The 26,512-nt window shown below is 43.8% G+C and overlaps 1 protein-coding gene across 1 annotated transcript in view; it reads left to right on the top strand.

Moving 5' to 3' along the window:
* The first annotated feature begins 18,503 nt into the window (after positions 1–18,503).
* Positions 18,504–26,512, top strand: part of Snd1 (staphylococcal nuclease and tudor domain containing 1) — a 422,881-nt gene continuing 414,872 nt past the window's right edge. The window contains exon 1 of the mRNA XM_036180523.1: positions 18,504–18,783. Within this exon, the coding sequence (XP_036036416.1) occupies positions 18,706–18,783 (78 nt within the window). The 5' untranslated portion in view covers positions 18,504–18,705. The remainder of the gene's footprint in view (positions 18,784–26,512) is intronic.

The following is a 26,512-nucleotide window of genomic DNA, read 5'->3' as shown; positions in this document are numbered from 1 at the left end:
AAGTGTAGTCACAATGTTATAAGAACACCACCACTCTATTGCGACAACTTGTTCATTACCTCAAACAGAAATGTGTGTCCTTTAAGCAATGGCTACGTCCACTTTCAACTGGTGGTAGCACAGATTCTAGTTTCTGTCTCTGTGAATTTGCCAATTTTAGTTCCAATACGTAAGTGGAATTATATGATATTTGTCGGGGATCAAGTTCAGGTCCTTGCTCATACTAGACAAGTGCTCTCCTTCCACCGAGGCACATCCCCAGTCCACTGTGATCGATTTTAGAGTGAAGTGCTTGCACATTTCTATTTCCCTCCTCTTTCATCACCCTGATCTCAAGAGACAATGAAGCTCTTTGAAACTTTTGGTGAGCTTTGGAGAGGAAGGGAAATGCTGACGTGTGAGACTTGGGCAATAATGAAGGTGTAACTCTAGGCAGGTAAAGAATGAAATCAAGTCTGTAGATGTTGGTCTTTGAAGCAAGGAAATATCTGTAGAAACCATGGTTCTCACATCTCCAGTACAGGGGAGAGGGCAGGCCAGAGAAATTCATCACTCAGTTCACAGAAATGCCATACACTTCCACTAGGCAATGGTGGTGGGCAGCTCTCCCCCACAAGAGATGTTTTCTAAACTGGTAGGAACTTCCCTTGAAATTGGGTCTGGTTAAAAAGGTAAAAGACAGCCAGGCAGTGGTGGCACACGCCTTTAATCCCAGCATTCAGGAGGCAGAGGCAGGTGAATCTCCCTGAGTTGGAGGCCAGCCTGGTCTCCATGGTAAGTTCCAGGACAACCAAGGCTACACAGAGGAACCCTGTCTCAAAACAAAAACAGAAAAATAAATAAATAAAACACAACAAACAAACAAACAAAAAGATGAAAGAGGGGGCTGGAGAGACGGCTCAAGGGTTAAGAGCAGTGGCTATTCTTCCAGAGGACCCGGGTTCAATTCCCAGCACCCACATGGCTGCTCAGAACTGTCTGTGGCTCCATTTTCAGGGGTTCTGACACCCTCATAAGACATAAATGGAACAAAGTACCAAAGCACATAAAGTAAAACTAAAATAAATTATATATATATATATATATATATATATATATATATATATATTCATCAAAGGAATTAGAAAACACTAGCTACATAGCTAAGGGCATATTGTCTATGCTAGAAACTGACTGCTCTCAAAAAAAAAAAAGGTAAACTAGATAGGGACAAAATAGAGAAATTAAGATGCCCTCCAAAAACCTGCCCAGTTTCTATGTTCTCTCCTAATGCATTCTTATTTGGGGAGATCTTTAAGTTAAAGTCTTGAAAATGCAGGGTGGTATCATCCTTGTTCAGGTCTTGTAAAGCAGCCATGTTGCTGAGACTTCATTATTAAAATTAAAAAGGAGGAGGAGGAGGAGGAGGAGGAGGAGGAGGAGGAGGAGGAGGAGGAGGAGGAGGAGGCTGGTGAGATGGTGTAGCAGGCAGAGCATTTGCTGGGCAAGCCTGATGACCTGAGCTCAATCCTTGGAAACCATGGTGAGAGAGAACAGATTTTACAAATTTGTCCTTGACCCCCACATATGTGCCTTGGCATATGCACATGCAGGTGCTCATGTGTGTGTGCACACACACCATACACACAATAATTATAAACGTAAAATATTGTTTAAAGTCTAACAGAGTTGGAAATAGAAGGGGGAACGATAAAGCAGGAGGAAGGAGCGTGTGGGAATGGGATGAAGGAAAGGCATGAGAAACCTCCATCTGCCTGACTTCTGTGGCTGCGCTTGTCAAGAGTGGGCGGCACCAGTGTCATGTGAGCGGAAGGGAGACCACTGCCTAAAAACACTGACACGTAGGCGCTCCTCTGGCACTTTTTATTTATTTTATCAGTCTCTATTTGAGACCTCAACTTACTAATTATTAAAGTGACTCCAGTCCATCTTTTCATTTTTAACGATAAGAAATGAATTAGTTTAGCCAAAGTTGCCATAACAAAGGATTGAAAAACGAAGTAGTTTGAACAACGCGAATTTGTCTTGTCCCGGTTCTGGAGGCCAGCAGTCTGAGCTCCAGATGTCTGAAAGGCTACGGTTCCTCTGCAGGCACAAGGGAAATGTCTGCTCCCGGCCTGTCTTTGAGAGTCTGGTCCTTTCTTCACTCTGGCCGCACAACTCCAAATCCTCCATGGTGTTCGGCCTGCGCATGCGTGTCTCTCCACTCGTAGCCTTTCCTTAAGGGCAGCATTCACATTGGTGTGGACATCTACTTTGTGCTGGTATGAGTTCATTTAACTAGCTATATCGACACAAACTCGTCTCCAAATACAAGCGTGTCATGAAGTACTCGGACTGAAAACTTCAGCTTATGCTTTGGGGAAAGATACAATTTAACCCACAGCAGGAATGATTCCATTGGGTTTTTGTTACTTCATCGGTTTGTTTTTCAGACAGGGTTTCTCTGTGTGAAGCCCTGGCTGTCCTGGAACTCGCTCTGGAGACCAAGCTGGCCTTGAACTCACAGAGATCCGCCTGCCTCTGCCTTGCCAGTACTGGCTGGCATTAAAGGCGTGTGCTGCCTCTGCTGCTGCCATAGCCACCACCATCACCCGGCAATTCCATTGTCCAGATTAGCACTGTTTCTGTAGCCACCCCTTAACACTGGGGCCTACAGAGGGACAGCCAGGCCCTTCCGAGCCCTAAGAACAGAGTGTCTTCTGTTCTATACTGACTTGCCTGGCACCCAAAGAGAAACTGCACTGCTTCCAGGACAGGGTCTGTAAGTGAGAACCCAGCAAGGAAATACTCCCTCTGGCTTCCACCAAGACATCATCTCTGTTTTCTTCTTCGCTAGAAAGTCCTTCTCTGTGGTGCATTCAATAGGGTCCACCCACTCTTACCTGGTCACTATGTGATGGCCATTTTAGGTCTCAGCTTAGGTTCAGCTTGTCTTTTCCTGACAGGTCTAAGAACCAGGGGAAGGAGGAGACCAGAGCTGGCCAGAGTCTACCTGACTGTCACAGTCCTCAAGTTATTTGATGCCTTCCAGAATGGACGAGCCATGGTGGAACAAGAACCATGAGCCAGAGTAATGGGGTCCTGCCTGGGTACCCAGCCAACAAGGACCCTCCTGGGAAATCAGAGGATAGTGTTTGGTTACCAAGAACCTGAAAAGAAGACCACCCCTGCCCTGCCCCACAAAGGGGACAGGACCTTGAAAACGAAGATGGAATTGAGATAAACAAATGATCTTTCTTAAAAAAAATTTACAGTAGCCGGGCAGTGGTGGTGTACACCTTTAATCCCAGCACTCCTGGGATTAATCCCCACAGCCTGAGCTACAGAGTGAGTTCCAGGAAAGGCACAAAGCTACACAGAGAAACCCTGCCTCAAAAAACCAAAACCAAAACAACAACAACAACAAAAAAGTATTTTAAGTTTATGGATGTTTTGATTGCATATATGTCTATGTACCATCATGTACATGTCTGGAGTCTGTGGAAGCTAGAAGAGAATGTCAGATCTCCTGGAACTGAAATTCTAGATGGCTGTGAGGGGCCATGTGGGTGCTGGAAATGGAACCCAGATCCTCTGGAAGAGCAATCAGTGCTCTTAATGGATGAGCCATCTCTCCAGCACAAATAATCTTTCTTAATTATTTTCAGGGCCTTCGAAATCTTTGAAGACACCGACAGCTCTGTCTTAACCTAAGAAGGAAGTTATGAGAGTTTGTCTAATTGTTAATTTATAGGGTTGAACTTTCTTAACAGAAAATGACAATAAAGTTGAACAAGCAGGAAAATGTATTTCAAGTGCTCAACACAAGTGTCTGCAGGAGCAACAGAAAGCACAGAAGCTTGCAGCTGCTGGTCTCTGATACTCAGCTCCCCACTTTCCTCCAGCGATGAGAAAAGAGAGAAAGCCTGATTGGGGGAAGCAAAGACAGTAGAGATCAGGCTGTGAGGTAAGGAAAGAAGTCCATATGTAGGGAATTGTATAAAACAGAAGAGATCTGTAACAATGACATTAACTTCTGTGTGGGGTGAGACAACCTCTAAGTGGCTCCCCAAAACAATGCCTCATGAGCCTATTAATGGACAGAAGGGTTAAGGACTTGGTTTGGGAGACAAATAGCTTGGAATTTCCCTAAACATATGCTCTATTTGCCTTAGGATGGAAACATTTCTGTTATGGGATTACCATAGCAATTTCAGAAGATAATATAATACACATAAAACATACAGAATTGTCTCACCTCAACTTATTTTTTTAAGATTTACTTATTATGTATACAGTGTTCTCACCTCACTTTATTTTTTTTTAAAGATTTATTTATTTATTATGTATAGTGTTCTGCCTGCACGTATGCCTGTAGGCCAGAAGAGGGCGCCAGATCTCATTACAGATGGTTGTGAGACACCATGTGGTTGCTGGGAATTGAACTCAGGACTTATGGAAGATCAGCCAGTGCTCTTAACCTCTGAGCCATCTCTCCAGCCCCTCACCTCACTTCAATACTGAAAAATTGGAGGTAGTTTGAATAATTGGCTTAGGCACCAATAGAAGGCAATGAGAGGTGGGGGAGCTAGGAAGGGGTGCTTGCCCAAGCAGATGCGTGTGGAGGCCAAAGGTAAACGCTGGGGTCTCTGAGTTGTTCTTCTATCTTACTGTTTTAGATGAGCTTTCTCTTTAGCCTGGAGCTCACCATTAAGGTTAGCCTGGCTGGCCCAGGAGGCGTGGGTCTGCTTCTCTGATCTCAGTGTTGGGGTTACAGGTCAGAGCTGCCATGCCTGGCTTTTATGTGGATGCTGGAGATCCAAATCTGGGTCCTCAGGCTTGTGCAGCAAAAGCTTTGCTCACTGAGCCATCTCTCTAGCACCAGGGGGCTTTTTAGCTACTAAAAATTATGAGTGTATGGATTATGCAGTGCATCGAAGTTCTCAATAAGGCAAGACTAAACAAAACACTCAAATAGGAAAGGGCCTTTTGTTACTTTTCCAAGCTGTTGCTTTATGGCCACAAGGGACTCACTCCTGTTTATTACCTCTCACCTATGTGAATTCTGATCTGGAGGCTAGAACAGTATAGCTCTACAACTATCAATCATGCTGTCACCAAAAAGAAGCAATTTGCTCTCTTCTCGGAGTGCATGCTGGATTGCATTGGCCTGAAGGAGTGACAGAAGCAGGCTTTGCCTGACCCAGCATTCCTCTCTCCACTGCCTGACCCTGAATTGAACTGAGTTTTGTCCTGTCTCTAAGTCCCGGGCAGCAGGATGGTGGCGACCTCTGTGAGCACCCAAACACTTAGGGGGGTGTACTTTGTTGGGGGAAAGTGCATCACTTCCACCTTGTAATCAGTCACAACTTTTTATAGTGTTTCCTTCCACTATGCTCCAACTGTTTTTCCCTTTCTCAAGTTTCCTGACCCTAGGAAGTTTTAATCCAGTGTGAAATTTCTGTAAAGAAAACAATACACAGAAATGAAATTTTTCACTGGCATCTGCTTAGTTATAATTTATTTTCAGTTTGAAGGAATAGGATGGGTTCTCAGTGTAAGAGCACTATGAAAGTGTCCAGCATTTTAAATAATCTAGATTCAGAAGTGACATCTACTAGCTGATGGATGTGGTGGCAGGAGTCTGTGAATCCAGCAATTTCGAGGAGGCTGAAGCAGGAGGTGGATGGGTCTGAGGGCAGCTTAAGCTATAGACTAGAGAAACCAATTAAACAAGAAGCAGTCACTCTTGTGGTGCTCTATTGGTTGAAAGAGCAAAGACCCACTGAGCTGAGGACCGAACCCAGGGCCTTGCACTTGCCAGGCAAGCGCTCTACCACTGAGCTAAATCCCCAACCCCAAGACCCACTTCTTAGAAACATAAAGAGAAGAAATATAAAGGTCACTTTTGTTTTGTTTCGCGTTTTAAAGTGTTTCTTTAAGAGATACTGTTGTGGTCATCTTTGGATAACACACGTTTTTAAAAGTCAAATGGCCCTCGATAGTAGACTGGATAAGTGTATGCTGGTGTCCTGATTTCAGCACTGAGGAATAAAGAGCAGTGATGGAAACAATGTGGTTGAATCTGCTCACGTGCCAAAGGAAAGAAGAAGCCACAGGAAGGAATGCAAAGTGTTAAAGTCTGGATAGATTATTTTTCTCTTTTTAAAGCTCCATATTTAGAGAGGAGAGCAAGTAGGTGCTAAACGTTCATTCCTTGACGTGCGTGGTGAATTTCAACCATCATTTCTGTTATCAATTACTGAACACTAAATTATTATTAAAGTATTACAGTTTTGCTTTGTATACTTTTCTGCCTTATTGTTCACAATAAACAAGGTGAAGAAGTTCATCTCCTAAGAGAACTGGTTTTTGTTTGTTTGTTGTACTGGGGATTAAACCCAGCATCTCGACCACTGAAACAGCATCTTCATCCTTTTTTTCTTTTTATGTTGAGACAGGATCTAACTAAGGGAGGTCTTGTGCAAGAAGGCCTTGCGTTTTTTGTCCTCTTTCCTCAGCTGCCTGAGAAGCTGGAATTTATAGACCTATACCACCAGCCTGGATACCAGGCTTACTAGGAAAAGAACTCACTATAAAACACAGAAACATCACTCAACCAGAAAACAGAATGTTAAATTCCATTTCCATGTCTTAAAAATTCTGTTATTTTGTTGTTGTTGTTTTGGCTTTCTATTGATCTTATTAAGTCTTTGTATTCAATGTGCAAAATTTGCATAAATATAAAAAGCCACATTGCATGTTGGCCTATATGAATTATTGATGCTTGCATAGCATTTTACATAGTTTGTGTATGTGTAATTTTAATGGGTACTTATTATTTCATTGTATTTAAATATCATTGTCTTTTTTTTTTTTTTTTGGTTTTTGGTTTTTGAAGACAGGGTTTCTCTGTCCTGGAACTTGCTCTGTAGACCAGACTGGCTTTAAACTCGCAGAGATGCCCCTGCCTCAGCCTCCTGAGTGCTGAGATTAAAGTCAGGCAGAGCCCACCTGGCTCTCTTTGTCTTTTCTAATCTTTTTGATGTTCAATGGTTTTAAATTCTCCAGATTGTCATCATCTCTAAGCTGATTAGGAGCTAGATCCTAGGTACCATAAATTCATTATCTGCATTCATTATCTCATCCAATTCCACAGCAGCCCATTTTACAGACAAGGAAACCAAGACTTAGAAATGATAAGAAACTTGTGAGTTTCACTAGGACTGAGTTTCACAATCCGTTATATTGTGACAGCCACACTGGAGCACTCTTGCCAGCCCCCAGGCCACATTTGTTTCAACTCTTTCCATTCTGCCCTAAGAAACTTTTTTCTTGAGCTTTCCCAAAACAGAATCATCAGGTCAAAAGGCTTGAACCATGTTTGAAGGCTTTTATTCCTGCTTAAACTCCATCCACTCCGAACCAATGACGTAAGGAGAGGGTTTTATTTTGCTTGTTGAGACAGGTCTTACCATGTAGCTCAGACTGACCTCCAACTTTCAGTGCCCCCACTTTAGCTTCCTGAGTGTTAAAACCCCAGGTATGGATCACTATGCTTAGCTCAAAAATATTCCCACTCCCCCATTCCCTCATGCGGGGGTGGGGGGGTGGGAGGGGTGGGGGGGGTGGGGGGTGTCAAACTCAGGGTCTTGCGCATAACAAACAATGAGCCGGTGAGCTACATCCCAAGCTAGAAGCAATAAGTGGAGGGCCAGAATCACGGCAAGCTTGGAGAATCCAATTTTAGGGCTTCTCTGTACAACTCCATTCATGAAGATGGTCTGTATCAGTGAATGCTCACACATTAGCCTCTCCGCTTGGTCCACTCACACTATTTTAGAAGGCCTTGTTTCCTCTTTCTGATGTGTTTTGGTTGTCGGTGTCTGGGAAAAAAATAATTAAATATTTTGGTACTATTTGTGTGTGCAGATGCATAGTGTATGTGTGTTGTATGCACATGGTATGCAGGCCATCCAGAGGCTAGAGGAAGATGTCTGTAGTTTTCCTTTAGTGCTCTCTGTCTAATTCTTCAAAGCTGTGGTTCTCAACCTTCCTAATGCTGTGATTTTTTTAAATACAGTTCCTCATGTTGTGATGACCCCAACCATAGTTATCTTCGTTGCTACTTCATACTGTACTTTTGCTACTGTTATGAATCATAATGTAAACATCTGAGATACAACCCCTGGGAAAGGGTTGTTCAAGCCCTAAAGGGATCACGACCCCCAGGTTGAGAACCACTGCTTTAAAGCTATCGAACTCGAAATTTTTGATTGATTTTTGGCTAGGCTGAGCAGAAAGCTCTCATGGATCTGGCTGTCTCTGCTCCCTACTCTGAAGTTAGACACATGCACAGCTGTACCTGAATTTTTACATGGATTCTTGGGGATTCCAGTTCAGGTCTTCCATGACGGCTTAGTGAGCAGTGAACCAGCTCCTTGGCCCCTGGTCCTACTTTTTAAAGCAAAAATTTTCTTTTGTACTAATTGCTCTTTTTCTACCATGTAATTTTCACTAACTTACAATCCAGAAATACTTCATTAGGTTTTTGTGCGGACTTTATACAAGAAAAGTCATATTTCTCCATCTCTTAAAAAAAACCTTGAAATATTGCCTGTTGTATTGTTTTTTAGATAGTTATGTAATAAATGCCTTTAAAATTCAGTATCAAGGGAAATGGTTGGCTCTTCCCATCAAATAAAATGTTTCTTTTGATCAATGAAAACTATATAACCTTACATTACCATTTTTATTTTTGTCTCAGTTGCAAGTACTTCTTGCAGACTTCAAATTTAAAACCCACTAGAACAGTGGTTTTCAACCTTCCTAATGCTGCGACTCATTAATACAGTTCCTCACGTTGTGGTGACCTCCAAACATAAAAGTTCATAAGTTTGCTACTGTTATGAAGTGTAATGTAAATATCTGACATGCGACCCCTGTGAGGTTGTGACCCACAGGCTGAGAATCACTTAGCACAATGATGCTACCCTGGAGTTCTGATATTAGAATGTTGTTCTCAGAAGGTAGAGATTTTGCCTATCTCTGTTTTCTGTTTCAGGGGCAAAGCTCCAGGCAGAGAAATAGCTCAAAGGCGCTATGGTGAGAGTCTGATTTTCCAAATGTATAGACATCACCTAACTCTCTGGTTGTTTAGCTTCTTTCAGTTTCGGTATGAAATAACATCCTCTACTCTGAAGCACCCGTAAGAGAACAAACTCTACTAACCACTCCCTGCTGTTGTACAATGTCACAAAGTCATTCCTCACTGGAATTTATGCCGCTCTGAAGCACGCAGAACGGTCTTGGGGATGGTGTTCTGGGGTTTGGAGTCTCTTTAGTGTTAGAGTGGAATGTGGCTCAAATGCTTATCTTTTGGCGGAATTCATTAGGAGAAGACACAGCAAGGGGCACCTGACCGCCACCGTGAGTGGAGGGAGCTTAAGCTGCCCTCTGAACCTTGGCAGTGTCTCAGCTCCACCCTTGCCCTTTGCCTGGAGCAATGATATGTCTTTCTGCACTCTGGTTTTTTACTTGGAGTCTACCCCACCCTCACATTCTAGCCACATTCCTTCGAAGCCCCAGGCTCATTTCGCTGCTCCTCAGCCTTGCGCTCCTGACCTCTTGCTTTGGTTACTCTTAGTTCCACCTGCAGACATTGCTTTCCTGGTGGGGATCATGCCACCCCAGAGGTTCAGCCTGTGATGATTTCAGGTCACTGCCTTCCCTGGAAAGGGCTCCAGGGCCACTCTTTCATAGAGAGTCTTGATGTCTTCTGATTCTCTGTTCTACTTTATTCAGAAGATTGAGAACATACAATGTGACCATATCAATGTTTTTCTTCTCAAAATATTTGTTTGCTTTTCCTTTGCTTGTTATTTTCTATGTAAGTAAGTAGTAAAATAAACCTGACTAGGTAAAACTACATGAACTTTTCAATAATCAGGCTGGGGATAGAGCTAAATAATCTAGCATTTTCCTAGTGTGCATGTGACACGGGGTTCCCTGCTCAGCAGTGTCGTCTCTGGCTCTCCAGCCTGCTCTGTGGCTTTTGAGTTTGCCAACCTTTTAATTATAAGAGTTATTCCTGGGGCTGGAGAGATGACTCAGTGGTTAAGAACACTTCCTGCTCTTCCAGAGGACTTGATTTTGGTTCCCATCACCCCCTTGGGCTGCCCACAACAAACTGTAGCTTCACCTCCAGAGGTCTGATGCCCTCTTCTGACCTCTGCAGGCATTCATACACATTTTACACACAACCCCCCCCCCCCACACACACACATAATCTTTTTAAAATTAGTTCTTAAATCAACAGAGACAGATTTAAAGGCACACTCTTTTAGCTTGTTTCTCTGGAGAAACTTAGTAGAGTCTGGTACATGATAGGTTTTAGGAGACCAAACATTTATTTTTTACTTCTGTATTGTACTATGTGTACATGTGTACAAGCTTGTATGCATGCATGTATGGAGGACAGAGAACAACCTGAGGTGCTGTTCTTCAGGTGCCTGTTACCTTTCATTTGAGACAGGCCTGGAAATGTTACCAAGTGGGCTAGATTGGACAGCCACCAAGCCCCAGTGACTTCACCACAGCTGCAATCACAAGTGTGTGCCACCAGGCCTGGGTTCTGGGGATCTGAACAGCTTGCAGGAAAAGTGGTTTACCAACTGACCCAGACCAAGAAGAACAAATCATAAGAATTAAGTTTTTAAAATTAGTTCTGTGGTTTCCAAAATTGGATCTCTAATCTAATTAACTATAAACCTCCTAGAACTATGCCTGTTAATAAAAAATTGTATGTATAGTCTATGTGGTGATGAGACAATAAACAGTGTCATCACTGGATACTCAAGATATTCCTAAAGACTCCTAGTTCTACACAAACATGTATATGATGACATCAAACATGTTTGTCCAAGTAACAAGTATGACATAGATGACTGATCTGAATTTCATGAAGTAGTAAAAGAAAACATTGAGGACCAAGATTCAAACTTCCAAACCAAGTGCTGCATATGTGTCTTACAAAGTGACTAGTTTTGAGCAGAGCCTAGAACAAGAGAAGACTGTGTGACCGGTCCATGCTGCCTTGTAAACTTTTCTGTCCCTCGGCCACAGAATTCAGCAGACCCACTAGTGCTTGACTTACCAGTGGCAGATAGTCATGCTGTCAAGTGGATCTTACAGGGCCAGATAGGTGAATTGTGGACCAAATCATTATAGTGTTGCAACAAAGCCTCTAAAAATAAGCTGTCATTTGGCCTGTAACTGGGCCTTAATATGGACTAAATGTTTAACCTTGAACCAACAGATGATCATGCAGCCTGAGCAGTCCATCATGTCCTGGGAAATATATGACCAGTCTGCCCATAAAGTTAGCTGTCTATAGCAGCATTGCTTTATTAAATGGATTATACACACACACACACACACACACACACACACACACACACACACACACATAAATACATGTATATACATGTATATGTATGTATGTACAAAAACACACACACATAAATGGTTAGGTCAGAAATAGGCCTTGAAGGCACACTTAATTTGCATGAAAGGGCTCCAGTGTCCCACATCCCTGCTCTTGCTCCATGGCCTTCTCTTTCCTAGCTGTGCCTGTGGCCTTACAGGCAATTCTCTCCTACAGTAGGTGAAAGAGGAAGAGAGGATTCAGGCCTGGCTTACCAGTGGCTAGGGTCCACAAGCAGGAACCCAGAAGTTGATTGGCTGCAGCTGCCCACTCCCATTTCTGGGAATTCTTATAGGACAGTGATGAATATAAATCCATTCCGTTTTCAGAACTTAGTTGATGATGATGATGATGATGATGATGACGATTGGTTTTTCCAGACAGGGTTTCTCTGTAGCTTTAGAGCCTGTCCTAGACTAGCTCTGTAGACCAGGCTGGCCTCGAACTCACAGAGATCCACCTGCCTCTGCCTCCCGAGTGCTGTTGGGATTACAGGCGTGCACCACCACTGCTCAGCTAGTTGATTATTTTGTAGAGAAGGAGAAATGGCCAGACATTTAACCATTTACCAATTTATGAGTTGTGGCCAATCTTGTGAAGCCCAAATATTAGAAGGACAGTGGCTGGATTCTTCAGGCTAGAATATAAGCTCTGGATCACGGTTCCATACTGGATGCTGTTTCTTCTATGGTTGGCATAAAGAGGTCTGGAAATGTCTTCTTAAACTTGGCTGTGTGTGAAATCTTCACAGAGCTAACTATAAGTTCACTTCCATGTGATCTTTCCAATGTGATCCTGTATTAAGAGGAACTTAAGTAACCCTCCAAAACGTGCTCAGAACAGCTTTCTGGTAGAATGCCTACTAATAGTGGAAGAGTGGATAGTAAGGAAAGCCATCGTCTTGGGCTGTTACATGAGAGGGAAATACATTTTCATATGAATTAGGCCACTAAGTAATATAGTGACCTATATTGGTTCTTTTGTGGTAATGGCTAGCCTAGCCCTATGTGAAATTGAGATACACATGGTTTCTTGAGGAGAGGAAAAATGGAGATATAGACTACTGTAAGCAGGAGTTAAATAGAATTCATGTCCTACTGAATTAGTCTATGTCAAAATTTATTCAGTAAGCGGTTGGGGCGGTGACTCACTGGCTAAAAGCACTTGCTGCTCTTGCCGAGAACCTGGGTTAAGTTCCCAGCATCCACATGGTAGCTTACAACCATGCATAACTTCAGTTCCAGAGGATCCAGCATTCTCTTTGGGCCTCTGAAGGCAATAGGCACACATGCAGACAAAACATATGCACAGAACATAAATAAATTAATTAAAAATTGTTCAATGGTAACAGCCCTCATTGTAATCTCAGCTTCTACTCTATCTCCAACACTGATGGAATGAGAAAGAGAAATAAGACTATCTCCATCTTCTGTGCAGACACATGAACCAATTAAAAACTTAGTTTTCATTGCAGCCCAGCCAGGCTGGCCCCAAATGCAGTAAGCTGGAAGTTCTAATCCTCCTGCCTCTATCTCCTGAGTGCTAGGATTATAGATGTCTGTGACCACACCCAATTTTAGGCAGTTCTAGGGATCAAACCCAGGGCTTTGTGCCTGTAATCAGGCACTGTACCAACTGAGCTATATTCCCAGACTCTGTTTTGATTGTTTTCTTAAGACAAGGTCTCTATTGCCTGTACAAGCCTGGAACTCACTACATAGCTCAGGCTGTCCTCAAATTCATAGCAGCTCTGTTGCCTTAGCTCGGTGTTGAGGTTACAGGGCTGAAAGAAAGCAATGGCAGGCCAACAAGGGACATACATGTTAATAATGACTCTTCAGAGCTTATTATAATCAAGGCTACAGGTCAGTTCAAATAACTATAGTGCTGGGGGGGTATGGAGCACATCACCTTGGAAAAGAACTTTTCAAAGGGTCTGGAGATACAGGGAAGGGAGAATTCATTTCTGGTTGGAGGGAAAAGGCTGTATCTGAACTGAGTAACAGGTGGTTCCAAGGGGAAGGACCTGGTTGAATAAACACACTTAGTAGAAAAGCTGAGAGTGTGTTTGGAGTGAGTTACACAGGGCAGCTAGATCTGCTGGAGCCATGGTGAGCAGCCATGGCAATGAACCCCTGCTTACATCTCTCTTGAAGGCAGCTGAGGGAGTCTGCCTTAGAAGTGAGAGTCCTGGTCCAGAGACAGCAAGGTTAAAACACAAGCTTTCTGCTGTTGGTTTTTTAAGCCTGGAGAGCATGAGGGACCAGCATTCTACCTTGAAGAAGGTAGGAGACAGGGAATGAGGCAGAGTTGTAAGAGGGCAGCATAGAGCAGAAGTAAAGGAGAGGTGCAGTGCTGAGGCCACCTTAGTCCTCATCCTTGCTTTCTTCTCCCTTGCCAACCTAAATGACACCTCTGCTACCTCTGCAGTGCCAGAGGCATTGCAACAGGTACTTTCAAGAAAACTAGTGCTTTCCTGATAAAAGACGGGCTGCTGTTTCTGGCCCTGGCGTTTCCTGTCTCTTGCCTTCTCTTTTTCTTCCAGGAGCTGAACCAGCTCTTTTGCAACTCTAAGAGAGAAGCCAAGGGAATTGCAGATGCTTTACTGACGCCGCTGAGCCTCTGAACATGTATTTCTAACTGCTTGACCTGTTAGGGGGAAAGGTATGCTTATCTCGAAGTTAATACAGCTTGCTATTATTTGGTGAAACCTCTGTAGCTGAGTTTGCTAATCATTGGCTTCAGTGTTCTAGGGGTAGAAAGAAATGCTCAGGTTCCATCCTCGCTTGGCCATCTTTAGTTAGAGACTCAGAACGGTATGCTTCCCTATAACGAAGGTGGCGCCATTTTCTAGAGATTTGCTTGTGTTTTGGTCTTTAGAAAGCTGTATGGCAGGCAGGCAACAGTGATAAAACTCAACAGTGCTCCGAGCCAATCGCTGCAGCAGGAGTAAAACAATATATAATTGTACAAGGCTACGACAGCCTAAAGGGATTGAATGCCACTCAGGAGAATGAAATGGCAGTTGATTTTGCCACCAAATAGCAGTAAGACTAGGTTCAAAGTTGACCAATTACAAGTTCTGTGACCATTACCCAAATCCTATAGCTGTATAGATGAGTATTATATCTTCATGATCCTTGACATGATAATAAAGATAAGGCAACTTGTCTTCCTTGGGTTAATATAAAATTGCATTACAAGGTTTGAAAAATATTTATATCTCAAAGCATAGGAAAATTTGCCTTTCTTTTTGTTTATTTGGCTTTTTGAGACAGAGTCTTGCTATGTAGCCCTGGCTGACTTGGCATTTGCCACATAGACCAAGTTGGCCTTGAACTTATTTCAGTCCTCCAAGTGCTGGGATTCATAGCTGTGTCCTCCTCCTCCTCTTCTTTTTTCATCTTCACTTTTATTAAAAACAATTTCCCCCAACATCTCATGCTACAGTGTGAGCCCAAACTGACTGGACACTCACTATGAACCCCAGGCTGGCTTCTCACGCTGGCCTCCTGCTTCTGCCTCTCAATGCTGGCTGGGACTAGAGATGGAGGAGCTATCAAGCCTGACTCCTTCCTCCTTCCTCCTTCCTTCCTTCCTTCCCTCCTTCCTCCTTCCTTCCTTCCTTCCTTCCTTCCTCCCTCCCTCCCTCCCTCCCTCCCTCCTTCCTCCCTTCCTTCCTTTTTTCTTTCTCTCTCTTCTTTCTTCCTTTCTTTTTTTTTTTCTTAAAACAGGATTTGAGTAAAAATTTTGGGCTGGTTCCCTAAAATATATATTTTTTAAAGCTGAAAGTGCTGTTACATGCCTGTAATCCCGGGTCTCAGGAGACTGAGGCAGGAAAATTGAGAGTTTGAGGCTATTCTGGGAGACTTTGGGAAATCCCATCTCACAAACGATTTTAAGAAAAAATGATTTATGCCATCATGCACTGAATTTTTTTATTTATTATTATTCATTCATTCATTCATTTATTTATTTTTTTCGGAGCTGAGAACCAAACCCAGAGCCTTGCGCTTGTTAGGCAAGCACTCTACCACATCCCCAACCCCATTTTTTTTTATTTGATTGTTTGGGTGTTTTCCTTGCATGTGTGTGCACCATGTTAAGTGCAGTGTCAATGGTGACTAGAAGTGGGTGTCAGATTCCCTGGAATTGGAGTTACAGACAGTTGTGAGCTGCCACGTGGGTGCTGGAAATTGAACTCAGGTCCTCTGAAAGAGCAGCCAGTGCTCTTAACCTCTGAGCTACTTCTCTAGCCCCCAATTTAAAAAATGATTTCTTTATTTCCATGTGTATTGGTATGCCTGCATGTGTGTCTATATGAAGGTGTCAGAAACCCTGGAACTGGAGTTACAGTTATGAGCTGTCATATGGGTGCTGGGGAAATGAACTTGGGTCCTCTGGAAGAGCAACCAGTGTTTCCAATCTCTGAGCCATCTCTCCAGCCCCCAGCCCAAAAATTTTTAAATGATTTATTTTTATTTTATGTGCTTTAGTGTTTTGCCTGCATGTATTTCTGTGTGCTATTATGCACTTTAATCAAGAATGGGCTACATTAGGCACATATAAACCTTTAAAAACTTACATAGAAGATTCTGGTAACAGACATGACAGCAAGATTAAAATGTTATCACCTAGTTGGATAATGTGTGATGCAATAGTTACAAGCCATGTGTGTTAAATTAACTAAAATTAAATAACAGTAAGAATTCACTCCCCCAGATGCATCTGCAACACCACAAGTGCTCATTAGCTGATGCTGGCTGGTGGCTACCATGTTGGATGGAACATAGAACATTTTCATTACTTCAGAAAGTTCTAGACAGTACCAATCTAGACTTTATGGGGCTTCCCTATAAATAAATATACACTAAAACTACGAAAGAAAGAGGGGAATAAATGGCTGAAAAGTAGTTCAGGGCCATGTGTGCTCTGCTAAGGAGTTGAATTTTGTCCTCAAGTTGAGGGGATTGGCACGATTGAAAAGCACAGTATGGTAAGAACCCCAGGGTAACACTATGGAGGACTGAATGAAGTCGAAGGTAGGCTAAAGAATGGAGACAGAAGGCTCATACACAGTGGTGTTTTTTTCCCATAGGAAGGTTATTGGAGAATTAAACACCTTTGTCTAGGTTCTGATCCTATACATGCAGGCAGAGGATGAGGAAGTATGTGTGTCTACCAGAGAAGCAGGCAGATACCTAAGATCAGATTATGTATGGTAGACAATTCTGAGTTCATATCTTGACTCCATCCCTTAAGATACTGGCCTCGCGCTGCTCACTGAAAAAATTTAAAATCACATTTTTATTTATGTATATTATATTATATTTATATTATGTGTGTGTTTGTGTGTCCGCGCACATGCCACAGTTTGCATGAGGGGTCAGAAGATAACTTGCAGGGGTTGTTTTTCTCATTTCACTATGTAGGTCCTAGGGATTGAACCCCGGTCATCAGGCTTGCATACAACACCTTTACCTGTTAAACCATTTTGAGGTCCCCATTCCCTTTCAAACAGACAAAAACAAAACACCAATGCCCTCCTTTGAAGAAAAGGATTGTATGTACTTTGTATGCTTGTCCCAAGGACTAAATTATAGACTGTAGGGAAAAGTATTTAGCAGGTAGTGTATTTTGTGCATGCTATGCTCCATATAATTTGGTTGTTAGTATTGACTAGCAGGATCAATGGTTGTGTAGAAGTAGAAAATTAATACAAGGCAAAAGAGAGTTAACTGGATGAATAAGAGAAAAGGACAGTAATTATGATCAGAAAATGAGATGTTTGGAATTACAGTTTCAACTACAAATTTATACTGCTTCAAATATCCTGGAGAGGGTGGCCAAACTGCTCCAAGGTCAAATTCACTAATGAGGAGGTCCTGGAGTTGAGAGACCAAGATACTGGACAATACTGATGATATATGTAATCCGGTGGAGTGTACCCAAAAAAGACCTCTTTTCTTTCTTTCTCTCTCTCTCTTTCTTCTTCTTCTTCTCCTTCTTCTTTTTTTTGAGACAGGGTTTCTCTGTGTAGCTTTGGAGCCTGTCCTGGAACTTGCTCTGTAGACCAGGCTGGCCTCGAACTCACAGAGATCCGTCTACCTCTGCCTCCCAAGTGCTGGGATTAAAGGCGTGTGCCACCCCCGACCAGCTAAATGTGATTTATTTATTTATTATGTATTCAGAAGTGTGCCAGATCTCATTACAGATGGTTGTGAGCCACCATGTGGGTGCTAGGAATTGAACTCAGGACCTCTGGAAGAGCAGTCGGTGCTCTTAACCTCTGAGCCTTTAATCCCTGCACTCGGGAGGCGGAGGCAGGTGGATCTCTGTGAGTTTGAGGCCAGCCTGGTCTACAGCGTGAGAGCCAGGAAAGGCGCAGAGCTACACAGAGAAACCCTGTCTCAAAAACCCCCACCGAGAGAGAGAGAGAGAGAGAGAGAGAGAGAGAGAGAGAGAGAGAGATCGATCCGCGGCCACTTTCCCAGCCAAGACTAACACTGGGTTGCCCAATGACTACGACTTTCCAAAGTTTCCTCTACTCTGCAGAGGGGAAACGTCGGAACTCCGAGAGCAGCCTGCACTGAGATCCCTTCAGGACTTGGCCTCCCTGGCTCCAGGACCAAAGGCCTGGTTCTTCAGTTCCGGTGTACAGCTGTTCCACGTGGGCGTGTTGCCTCCTGAGGGGCGGGGCCGGGGCGGGGCCAGGCCGGAGGGCGAGGCCCGCCCCGCCTTCGGTGCTCCCATGGCTCCTCGCGCCCCACAGCCAGATGCTGACGTGTCCTTTCCTTCCCACTACACCTCCCGACACCACTGTCTCAGACTTCCCCGGAAGTCCCGCCCCATAGCTTGCCCGTCACCGCAAATCGGCTCTTTCAGCGCTTCCTGGAGCTCCCCACCCGTTTTGGGGCCAAGGGGCGGGGCTTCACGAACAGAGTGCCTATTGGCTTGAGGTCCGGCGGGTTCTGGACGCTAATTGGCCAGAGGGCGGTGGCGCTCTGGCACGCTTGCGCGGCGAGTAGAACGTGTGGCGGCGGCGGCGATCGCGTCTCCTCTTTTGCTCTCAGTCCGGCTGCTGCTCTAGTGTGCGCCTGGCGCTTCCATCCAGTCCGCCGTCGGTACCTTGTCGCCTGCCTGCTCCTCGTCGCCGCAGCCTCTCACCAGCGCCGACACCCATCCTGACACCTCCAGTCCGGCCGGCCGCCCCACTCGCTGCCCTTCCAGCTCCACACATGGCCTCCTCCGCGCAGAGCGGCGGCTCCTCCGGGGGACCCGCGGTGCCCACCGTGCAGCGGGGCATCGTCAAGATGGTGAGAGCGGGGGCCGCGGACCCGGACCCCTCTGTCGCCTTGGCGCGGGAGTCAGGCATTGACTCCTTCCCCTTCCGTCTGCTTGCATGGTCTCAGTTCGTCTTTCCTCTGCCCCTTCCTCACTCTCCACCCACTCCGAATCTTCACCTGGCAGAACCCCGCACGGACTCCCCTTGACTTTTGCCTTCTGGGCACTCTGTCATGGTTCGGTCACAGTGATTTTCGTGGTCGCGGCTTTCGGAGCCCCTGGCTGTTTACCAGAAGCAGATCTATTATTGATTTCATGAACGGAGATAGTTCGTGGATAGTTCTTCCCATCCCCCTCTTCTGTCCATTTTGACATATGCCGACCAGTTTGCAGTTTTTCGAGCTCCTCACATCCTCTCTTTCCTGGAACCCCAGGAATGCTTGGCTGTCATGAAGCTTTTCTCTTTCGACTGACTCTCAGTTACTTAGTTTTCTCAACTCTTTCCCTCTTTAGCTCTGTGTCTACTTTGTAAGGCCTGAAAGCTCCTGATCGTTGCATACATTTTACTTAAAAATTTAGGCTGGCAGGGATTTTATGCTAATTAACATTTCTTCACTTCCTAAGGGTAAGGAGACTGTTTTAAAGAGGGCAAGTGACTTGCCTTGAGGGCACATGGCAGTTTGGACTGGAGCCAATAAAAGAGCCCAGGTGTTCTGATTCCCTGAGTAGGACTCTTTAACCGTACAGATCATGCCCACTTACATACCTTCACTTTCTTCATTCTGAATTTTGAGTTCGATCACCCCCACTACCATGATAATTTGTAGCACAAATCTGTTTTATTTCTTGTACTATCTCTCCTTTTTCCCCCTCCCACATCTTGAGATCTGACCTTTCTTGTTTGGTAACAGGTTTTCTGATTGAGATAACTGTCATGTTTTAGATTGCTTTTCCTGTCATAACTCCAACTTTTCCCTCTAGAGTGGAAGATACTTTTTTCTCAAAGAGCCAGTTTTTAAACAGTCTGTTTTGCTGTCTAGTTGTCTTTCACAGGATTAATATATTCTGCAGAGGGACCCGAAAAGATGGTTCAGTGGATTAAAGCGCTTGCTGTGCAACCATGAGGACTTGGGTTCAAATCTTCAGCACCCACATTAAAGCTGGATATGGCTGTTCCGTTGCAGTGTTATTCAGGGAATAGGTGGAGAGCAATAGAGGAAGACACTGATGTTCCCCTTTGTGTTTCAGTATCCTTACATGGCCTCTACATGGGTGCTCAGGCACATGTTCCCTAACATACACACATGTGCCCCTCTCAGACACTAGTATTTTGCAGTTTGTGTGTGTAAGTCAGTCTACAGATTCCTGTAATTCTAATGTATTCATGTCTTAGGCAGTAATCAGCTGCCAGCTGAAATTTCTTGGGATATACAATATTGCCTTTTTGCCTTTTCTATTTATTTGCAGACAATCAGAATTCATTAGAGTTAACGAATAGGGAATTTTCAAGGTCCATGTTGTCTTTGAAATTGTGACTCTTGAAAGGATTTTCCTGAAGTGCTTCCTCTTGGACTCCCTTTTCATTTGCACTGGTCTTCTCTTCATTATAGGAACAAAGTATTGCTTAGCTGTCTGGTGTGGTTTTAGTGGCCAGCAGTGGATTTTTTAGTTTTCTTACTAAGGCTTGGTTTTTTTCTTAAAGGCATCCCTTTTGTAGGAGGGAAGTTGTAGGAAGCTGAACTTAGTTTTGCTTCCAACAATGTTGGAAGCCTCCAGCATATCCGTATTTTCTGAGGTGGTTGTGCCTGTTCACAAATACTTCCCCTGTGGATACTGTATTATCAGTGATCACTCACATTTTCAGCTGGGTTCTCTCTATATTTCATTTCTATCATCTAGTAAGCACATGTCTAATCTGAGGTTTAGATAGGCTAACTTACCCAAGTACCCTTTTTATTAGTAATAAGAGGCAGAGGCGAAACTTGAGCCCAGGTCTGCCTGCCACAACATAAGCTAGTATAAACCATTCTGTGAGGCCTGACTCCAGGACTCTAGTACTCCAGGGCATTACTTTCTGACATGAAGGGTGGGGCCGGTGATGCATGGCCACAAATTACAGGAAAGTGAAGCTGACTGTAATTGAGTTGAGAAAAGATGAGATGCTGTACCATGACTTGTTGGCTGCTGCTGCTGTGGTTGTGTGACTACATTTGGTGCTTACGGTTGCTGTGTGCTTTGGAGTATTTGTTGTGTGGCATTTAAAATTCAGTGATTTGAGCAGTCTGCTCTGGGCATGGACTGCTGCACACCCTGACCACACCGCAGAGGGTGGGTGTATGAGTTACCAGTGGCAGATTTGTGCCAAGTTTAGAAGCCTTGTCTGGGATGAAAAATCGACCAGTGGCAAATTGCTCTCTGAAGCTCTTCTGCTAAGCAAAGTTGTGTTTTCCTGGAGAGTAATAGTTTCCAGTGGTACTAGGAACTGCTTTGTAAGAAGTTTGCAAAGGAGGGTGGAGAGCTCTTTTGCAGAAAAGAGAGAAAGAAACAGAGGTGCCTTTTGGAAGGGTGCAGAAATTGGAACACTGAGTAAGCAAAGGTGTGTTTTTGAGTGGGAACATTCAGGTTCCTCTGGACTGAGCTGGTCTGAGGGTCAAAAATGGTTGAAGGTGGAGAAGAACTTTCAGTGAGAAAAATAGTTTTTCTCTCTCTCTCTCTAGTAAAAGAAAGTGTTGCAGTACCATAGGGAATCTGTTTCTTCTGACCTCTGAAAACCAAGGTTTTTTTTTTTTTTTTTTAGCTGAGGATCGAACCCAGAGCCTTGTGCTTGCTAGGCAAGCGCTCTATCATTGAGCTAAATCCCCAACCCTGAAAACCAAGTTTTAAAAGACTTTTTTACTAGTATTTTAAAAAAATGACTGTGACACCAGTGGCTGTATGTGCTGGGTTCAAGACAGTTGCTTCTGGAATATCCTTATGGAGGAAGTGGGCAATAAGTTGACACAAGCATTCTGGAGCTGTCTTGTTACTCAGGTTGGGGGAAAATGAACACGGGTTTCTGTGTTCTGAGTTGGGGTAAGACTAGCAAAGATGCAGGCGGGCAAAATGCAGCTTGAGTAATTAAATGTCTGGGTCAGAGCTGACCTTACTCTTGAACCCCTGGAAGCTCCCCACTCTGGATCTCAGAATACTTTGCTAGACTTTCTTTTAGCTGTGACAGAACATTGTCTGCAGATCTTCCATAAGTGAAGTTCAGTTAGCCCCTCAGTGGCTACCTTGAAAAGGCTGTTTTCTCTGGTTTTACTGATCCAGTTTCCTTTATGTTTTGTGGACAGAGCCTTCTGTGACTTTCCACTTTAACTTTGAAATTGGTTGTGTTTGCGTACCTCCTCAGGCGGGCACACATGACAACTTGGCTTTCACAATTGTAGAATGAGACACGTTCTTCAGTCCTCTGTGCCTGTTGCAAGTGGTTTACCTTATTGTGCTTACAGTGTGGAAGGCTGGAGGGCTGGATCGTCCACACTCATGCTCTCATAAGGGGAAAGCACCTTTTGTCAGTCCTCACGGTTTTATTCATTACCTGTTTCTCACTGCTAAGACAAAGGGAACCTAAAAGTCAGAGTGACTGACCATAGTTTTCTGTTTCCATAGGATTCTTGCTGCCAGTTTGCTGTGAAGTGTAAATTTCTTCCCAAGTTGCTTTGTGGAAATTTCTTTGAAGTATAGCCTGTAGGAGATTGTTCTTGTAATTCATTTTATTATACTTAAATATATTTTAGGCTTCTGAGCTAAGAAGTGTGTTTCTTTTGAGATTTGAGTGGGGACAGAGTAGCCTGTTGATGTTGTTGGCTTGCTTGATTTTTCTTTTTTAAAGACACAGTATCAAGCTGTCCTCAGACTCCTGTGACCTAGGACCTCCAATCCTCCTGCCTCCACCTCAGAGTGCTGGGATCACAGGCAAGCACCACAGCCGGCTTTTGACTTGCTTCCTTCTGTATGTGCTTATTTTATGTGGGGACAAACAAAAGCCACACTGTACCTAAGCTACTTAGAATACCCTTGTCTACCATTCAAAAATATACAGTACCTGGAAAAGTCTTTTAGAGGGCCGTGTGTACAGAAGTAGAATACGATAAAACCTGGAGGTTTAACACTGCCCATTCCCAGCAGTTAGTTACACATGGTAGCTTTCAGTCAAGATCAGTAAAGGAACATGAAGTTGTTCTTGTATCTTGAACACTGTTGAGATTTTTCTGTGAAAATGAAGCATCCATCTGTCCCTGGTTATGCTAACTGTAGTGCTGTCGTGTAACTAAATAAGCAGAGTGGGACATCATCGTATTTCCTTTTTCTTTTTCCTTGAGTCAGGTCTCATTGTGAAGCACTATGTTGATTAGTTAGGCTGGCCCCAAACTTGTGCCGGCCATTCCGCCTTTACCTCCTGAGAGCTGGGAATGTGGGCACGTGCCCCTGTGCCTGACTTTGTGAAACTTCTTTTTCTATTGAACGATTATTTATCCATATCTACTGTTTGTATGCTCTGTCTGGGTATTGGGATCCTATCCTATGGCTCATGGAGGAGTCAGAATAAAGAAGGGAATAAGTAAGCATGGTAATAGATGAGAGTGAATTCACACAGTGGACTAGAACAAGGTGGTTGGGAGCAAGAGAGTTGATTCCATTCGTGTGTTTAGGAAAGAATTCTCTCAGTTGGCATTTGCACTGAGATCTGGTAGACATCAAAGAGCCAGCCACAAGGGAAGTGTTTCCAGCAGAGGGAAGGATAAGTGCAAAGCCTGTGGGTTTCCATTGTTCTCCATGTTTTTATAGTAGTTCTTCAGTGTCTTTAAGTTCAGTCTCGCACACAAACGATATGACTTACCATGAGTTATTACGTGTGTTTAAGGATGATAAAAGGAACAGGCAGTAGGGATGGCCATTGCTCTGGCATCCTGCTGAGATCAGTAGCTGACAGTCTACTGAGTAAATGTGTGGAATGAGAGGCCGAGGGAAAAGTATCTTGCTCTTAGTTATATGTGTTTCTTACAGGACCAAGAGTCAGGCTTTTCTGACGTCCTCTGAATTAGTCCAGTATTTCCAAGTCTTCCTGTGATGGGTACATGGATGGAAATAAGTGCCAAATCAGACACAATTAAGGGGGTAACGGCGTCGGTAACCATTCCAAGCAGGTTCAGTAAGAGTTCAGTGTCTGTCACTGTTGGTGTTTATGCTTCTGTTAGCATTGGTTTTTCACAGAGTTGAATGCTGCTACAAGTTCCCTTTTAACCTAGTAAGCTTTCATTGTGTCAGTGAAGAGCTCAAACTAATGGTCTGGTGGTGGTGGTGGTGGTGGTGGTGGTGTGGGAAGCTGGCTGGAGCACAGCTGGGCTCATTAGTCTGGCTGGGTGGGGGCTTTGGTGGCCAGTGCTTTGATAACTAGACAAATGATTCAATGAGGTTTTTTTTTTTTTTTTTTTTTTTAAATAAGTCATGTGACATAACCCAGGTTTACCTCAAACTTGTGATTCTTCTTCAATCCTCTGAGTGCTGGGTTTGCAGGCTGGGGACACTGTGGGCTGCTAGGGACTCAAGTCTTACTGGGTGGATGTAGTCTTTTAAGTATTGCTAGGAGTGAATACATACCCACTTTCTGTTGCTGCTTCCTCTCTTGGGAGATTGACATATGCTTTTTGTTTTTGTAGCAGAAACTGATGCTGAATCACAGGTTGTGAGCATTTAATGCAGATGGAGTGTTGTGGGATTCCACTTTCAGTGAGACTTAATATGATAAGCTAATGTGTTTTTCTCACTTAGCTTTAATGATTCAAAAATGAACAGTAGTTTCAGTTGGCTTTTATTTTTTTAAATTAGGAAGTCAAGCAACTTGTAGGAAACTTAATGACATTTTGGTTTCATTTTCAGGTGCCATTTTAAAAAGTGTTGTGTGTGAGAGGGTTGGAGAGAACAAACAACGTAGGGCATCAGTTCTCCTCTGTCAGGTGGGTCTCAGGGATTGAACTCAGGTCAGTAGACTTGGTGACAGGTGCCTTCGCAGCGGAGCTGTCTCACCAGCCCTCAGCTCCCATTTTTGAGATGTGCTGAAGTTTGTTATATAAATGTAAATGTGATGAGGTACTTACAGCAACATTTCCTCTCTTACTAAGCTCTGATAGTGTAGGAAAGGATCTGCTCCGGGTGGTCCCATAATGTCAGCCTTGTATAGTAGAGGTGAGGGTATTTTGAAACTCTGTTTCAGTTAGTAAAATCCAATTTATTAATATCATCCCTGGGAAGTAGAGTGGCAGAGCTCATTGGCCTAGGATAGGAGATCAAAGTTTTGGCCTTCATGCATTTGTTTTGGTTCTTCATCTAAATTGGTGTGTTGGGTGAGATGTTCTACTTTAGATTTAGCTTACCACTACAGTGACTCATTGTCTCTGCACATCTTCTAGTCCCATAAAGCTATGCCTATACTGGAAGCCGTGACATTTCTTATAGGCACACTGAAGCAAAGCTGAGAAATCATGTACCTTACGGCAGGCTTGACTCTAAATTGATGCTTATCCCACTAGAAGCATGCTTTCTGTCTTTTTTTTTGGGGGGGGGCTTTTGAGGCAAGGTTTCTCTGTGTAACACTCCTGGATGTCCTGGAACTAGAGTTGTAGACCAGGCTCACCTTGAACACACAGAGATCCGCCTGGCTCTGCCTCCTGAGTGCTGGGATTAAAGGTGTCTGACACCACCACCCAGCTATTCCAACTTTTTTTTTTTTTTTTTTTTTTTTTTAGAGAAAGTGGACTAATTTGAGATATAGTTTTCTAGTGTGGCAGGTTAAAGAATATGAATTGTATTGGGCTATATGATTGGACAGTAGTATGGATGGAAATTGGGTAGAGTGAGGGAGGGCTGGCTTCCTTTCAGTAATCAGCATCAACAGGTGTGCATGGTTGCTTCTGAGCGGGCTCTGTCTATCTATTCAGTCTCCCATCTACTGAATGCCTTCGTGTTTTCCTGGAGCAGGAGGCCTTGATTTGTAAAGTAAGGCTAAGTGAGGAACTGGGGCAAATTGTTCAGGGAAGAGCCTGCTTTTGTCTAGGTCTTTGATTGAGGGACTCCTTGCCTGGAGGTCAGCTCTTATTTTTCTAGACATTTTCCCACATTCATTTTATGTATAGGAATCATCTTTATCTATTTTTCTTATGCTTGGGATTGAACCCAGAGTCAAGCATGCTGGCCAGGCATGCCTTCCTTGAGCTCCATTCCCAACCCACCTTCATCGGTCAGTTCTTGGTACTTCTCTCAAGGTTTTTCTTTTCAGTTTGTTTGTTTAGTCTTGCTGTGTTTATCTGTTTATTTATTCTCATTGTGTTATCCAGTCCGGCCTGAAACTCCTAATCTTGCCTGAGTTTGGGTTATAGGTAGGTGCCACCTTACTAGATTTCGGTTTTTGTTTTTAAATAGAAAACCCTTCTTAAATCCTCTTAGGAGAAGATCTCAGGCTAGAGAAAGGATCCCCATGGTTTTGTAAGCAGGTCGTTGTATGTGGACCACCTTGGAGAGGCACTGAATTAGCATCTGGGGAGGCCTGGGAGTCTGTGTCTGGAAAAGCCCCTTCTGTGTGATTCTGAGAGGTTCAGTTTGGAACAGGGCTGGGACTGGCATTTGGGACCCATTGATTTGCTCTACTCTGAAACTGTTTTATGTAGTTCAAGGGCAGGACACATGATAGATAAGTACACTTGTGGGGTTGAATATGCCAGA

This window comes from Onychomys torridus, chromosome 3, assembly GCF_903995425.1.
Source record: "Onychomys torridus chromosome 3, mOncTor1.1, whole genome shotgun sequence".
Classification (NCBI taxonomy): Eukaryota; Metazoa; Chordata; class Mammalia; order Rodentia; family Cricetidae; genus Onychomys; species Onychomys torridus.
The sequence above is the reverse complement of the archived record's forward strand: the minus strand, read 5'-3'. Positions and strand labels throughout refer to the sequence as shown.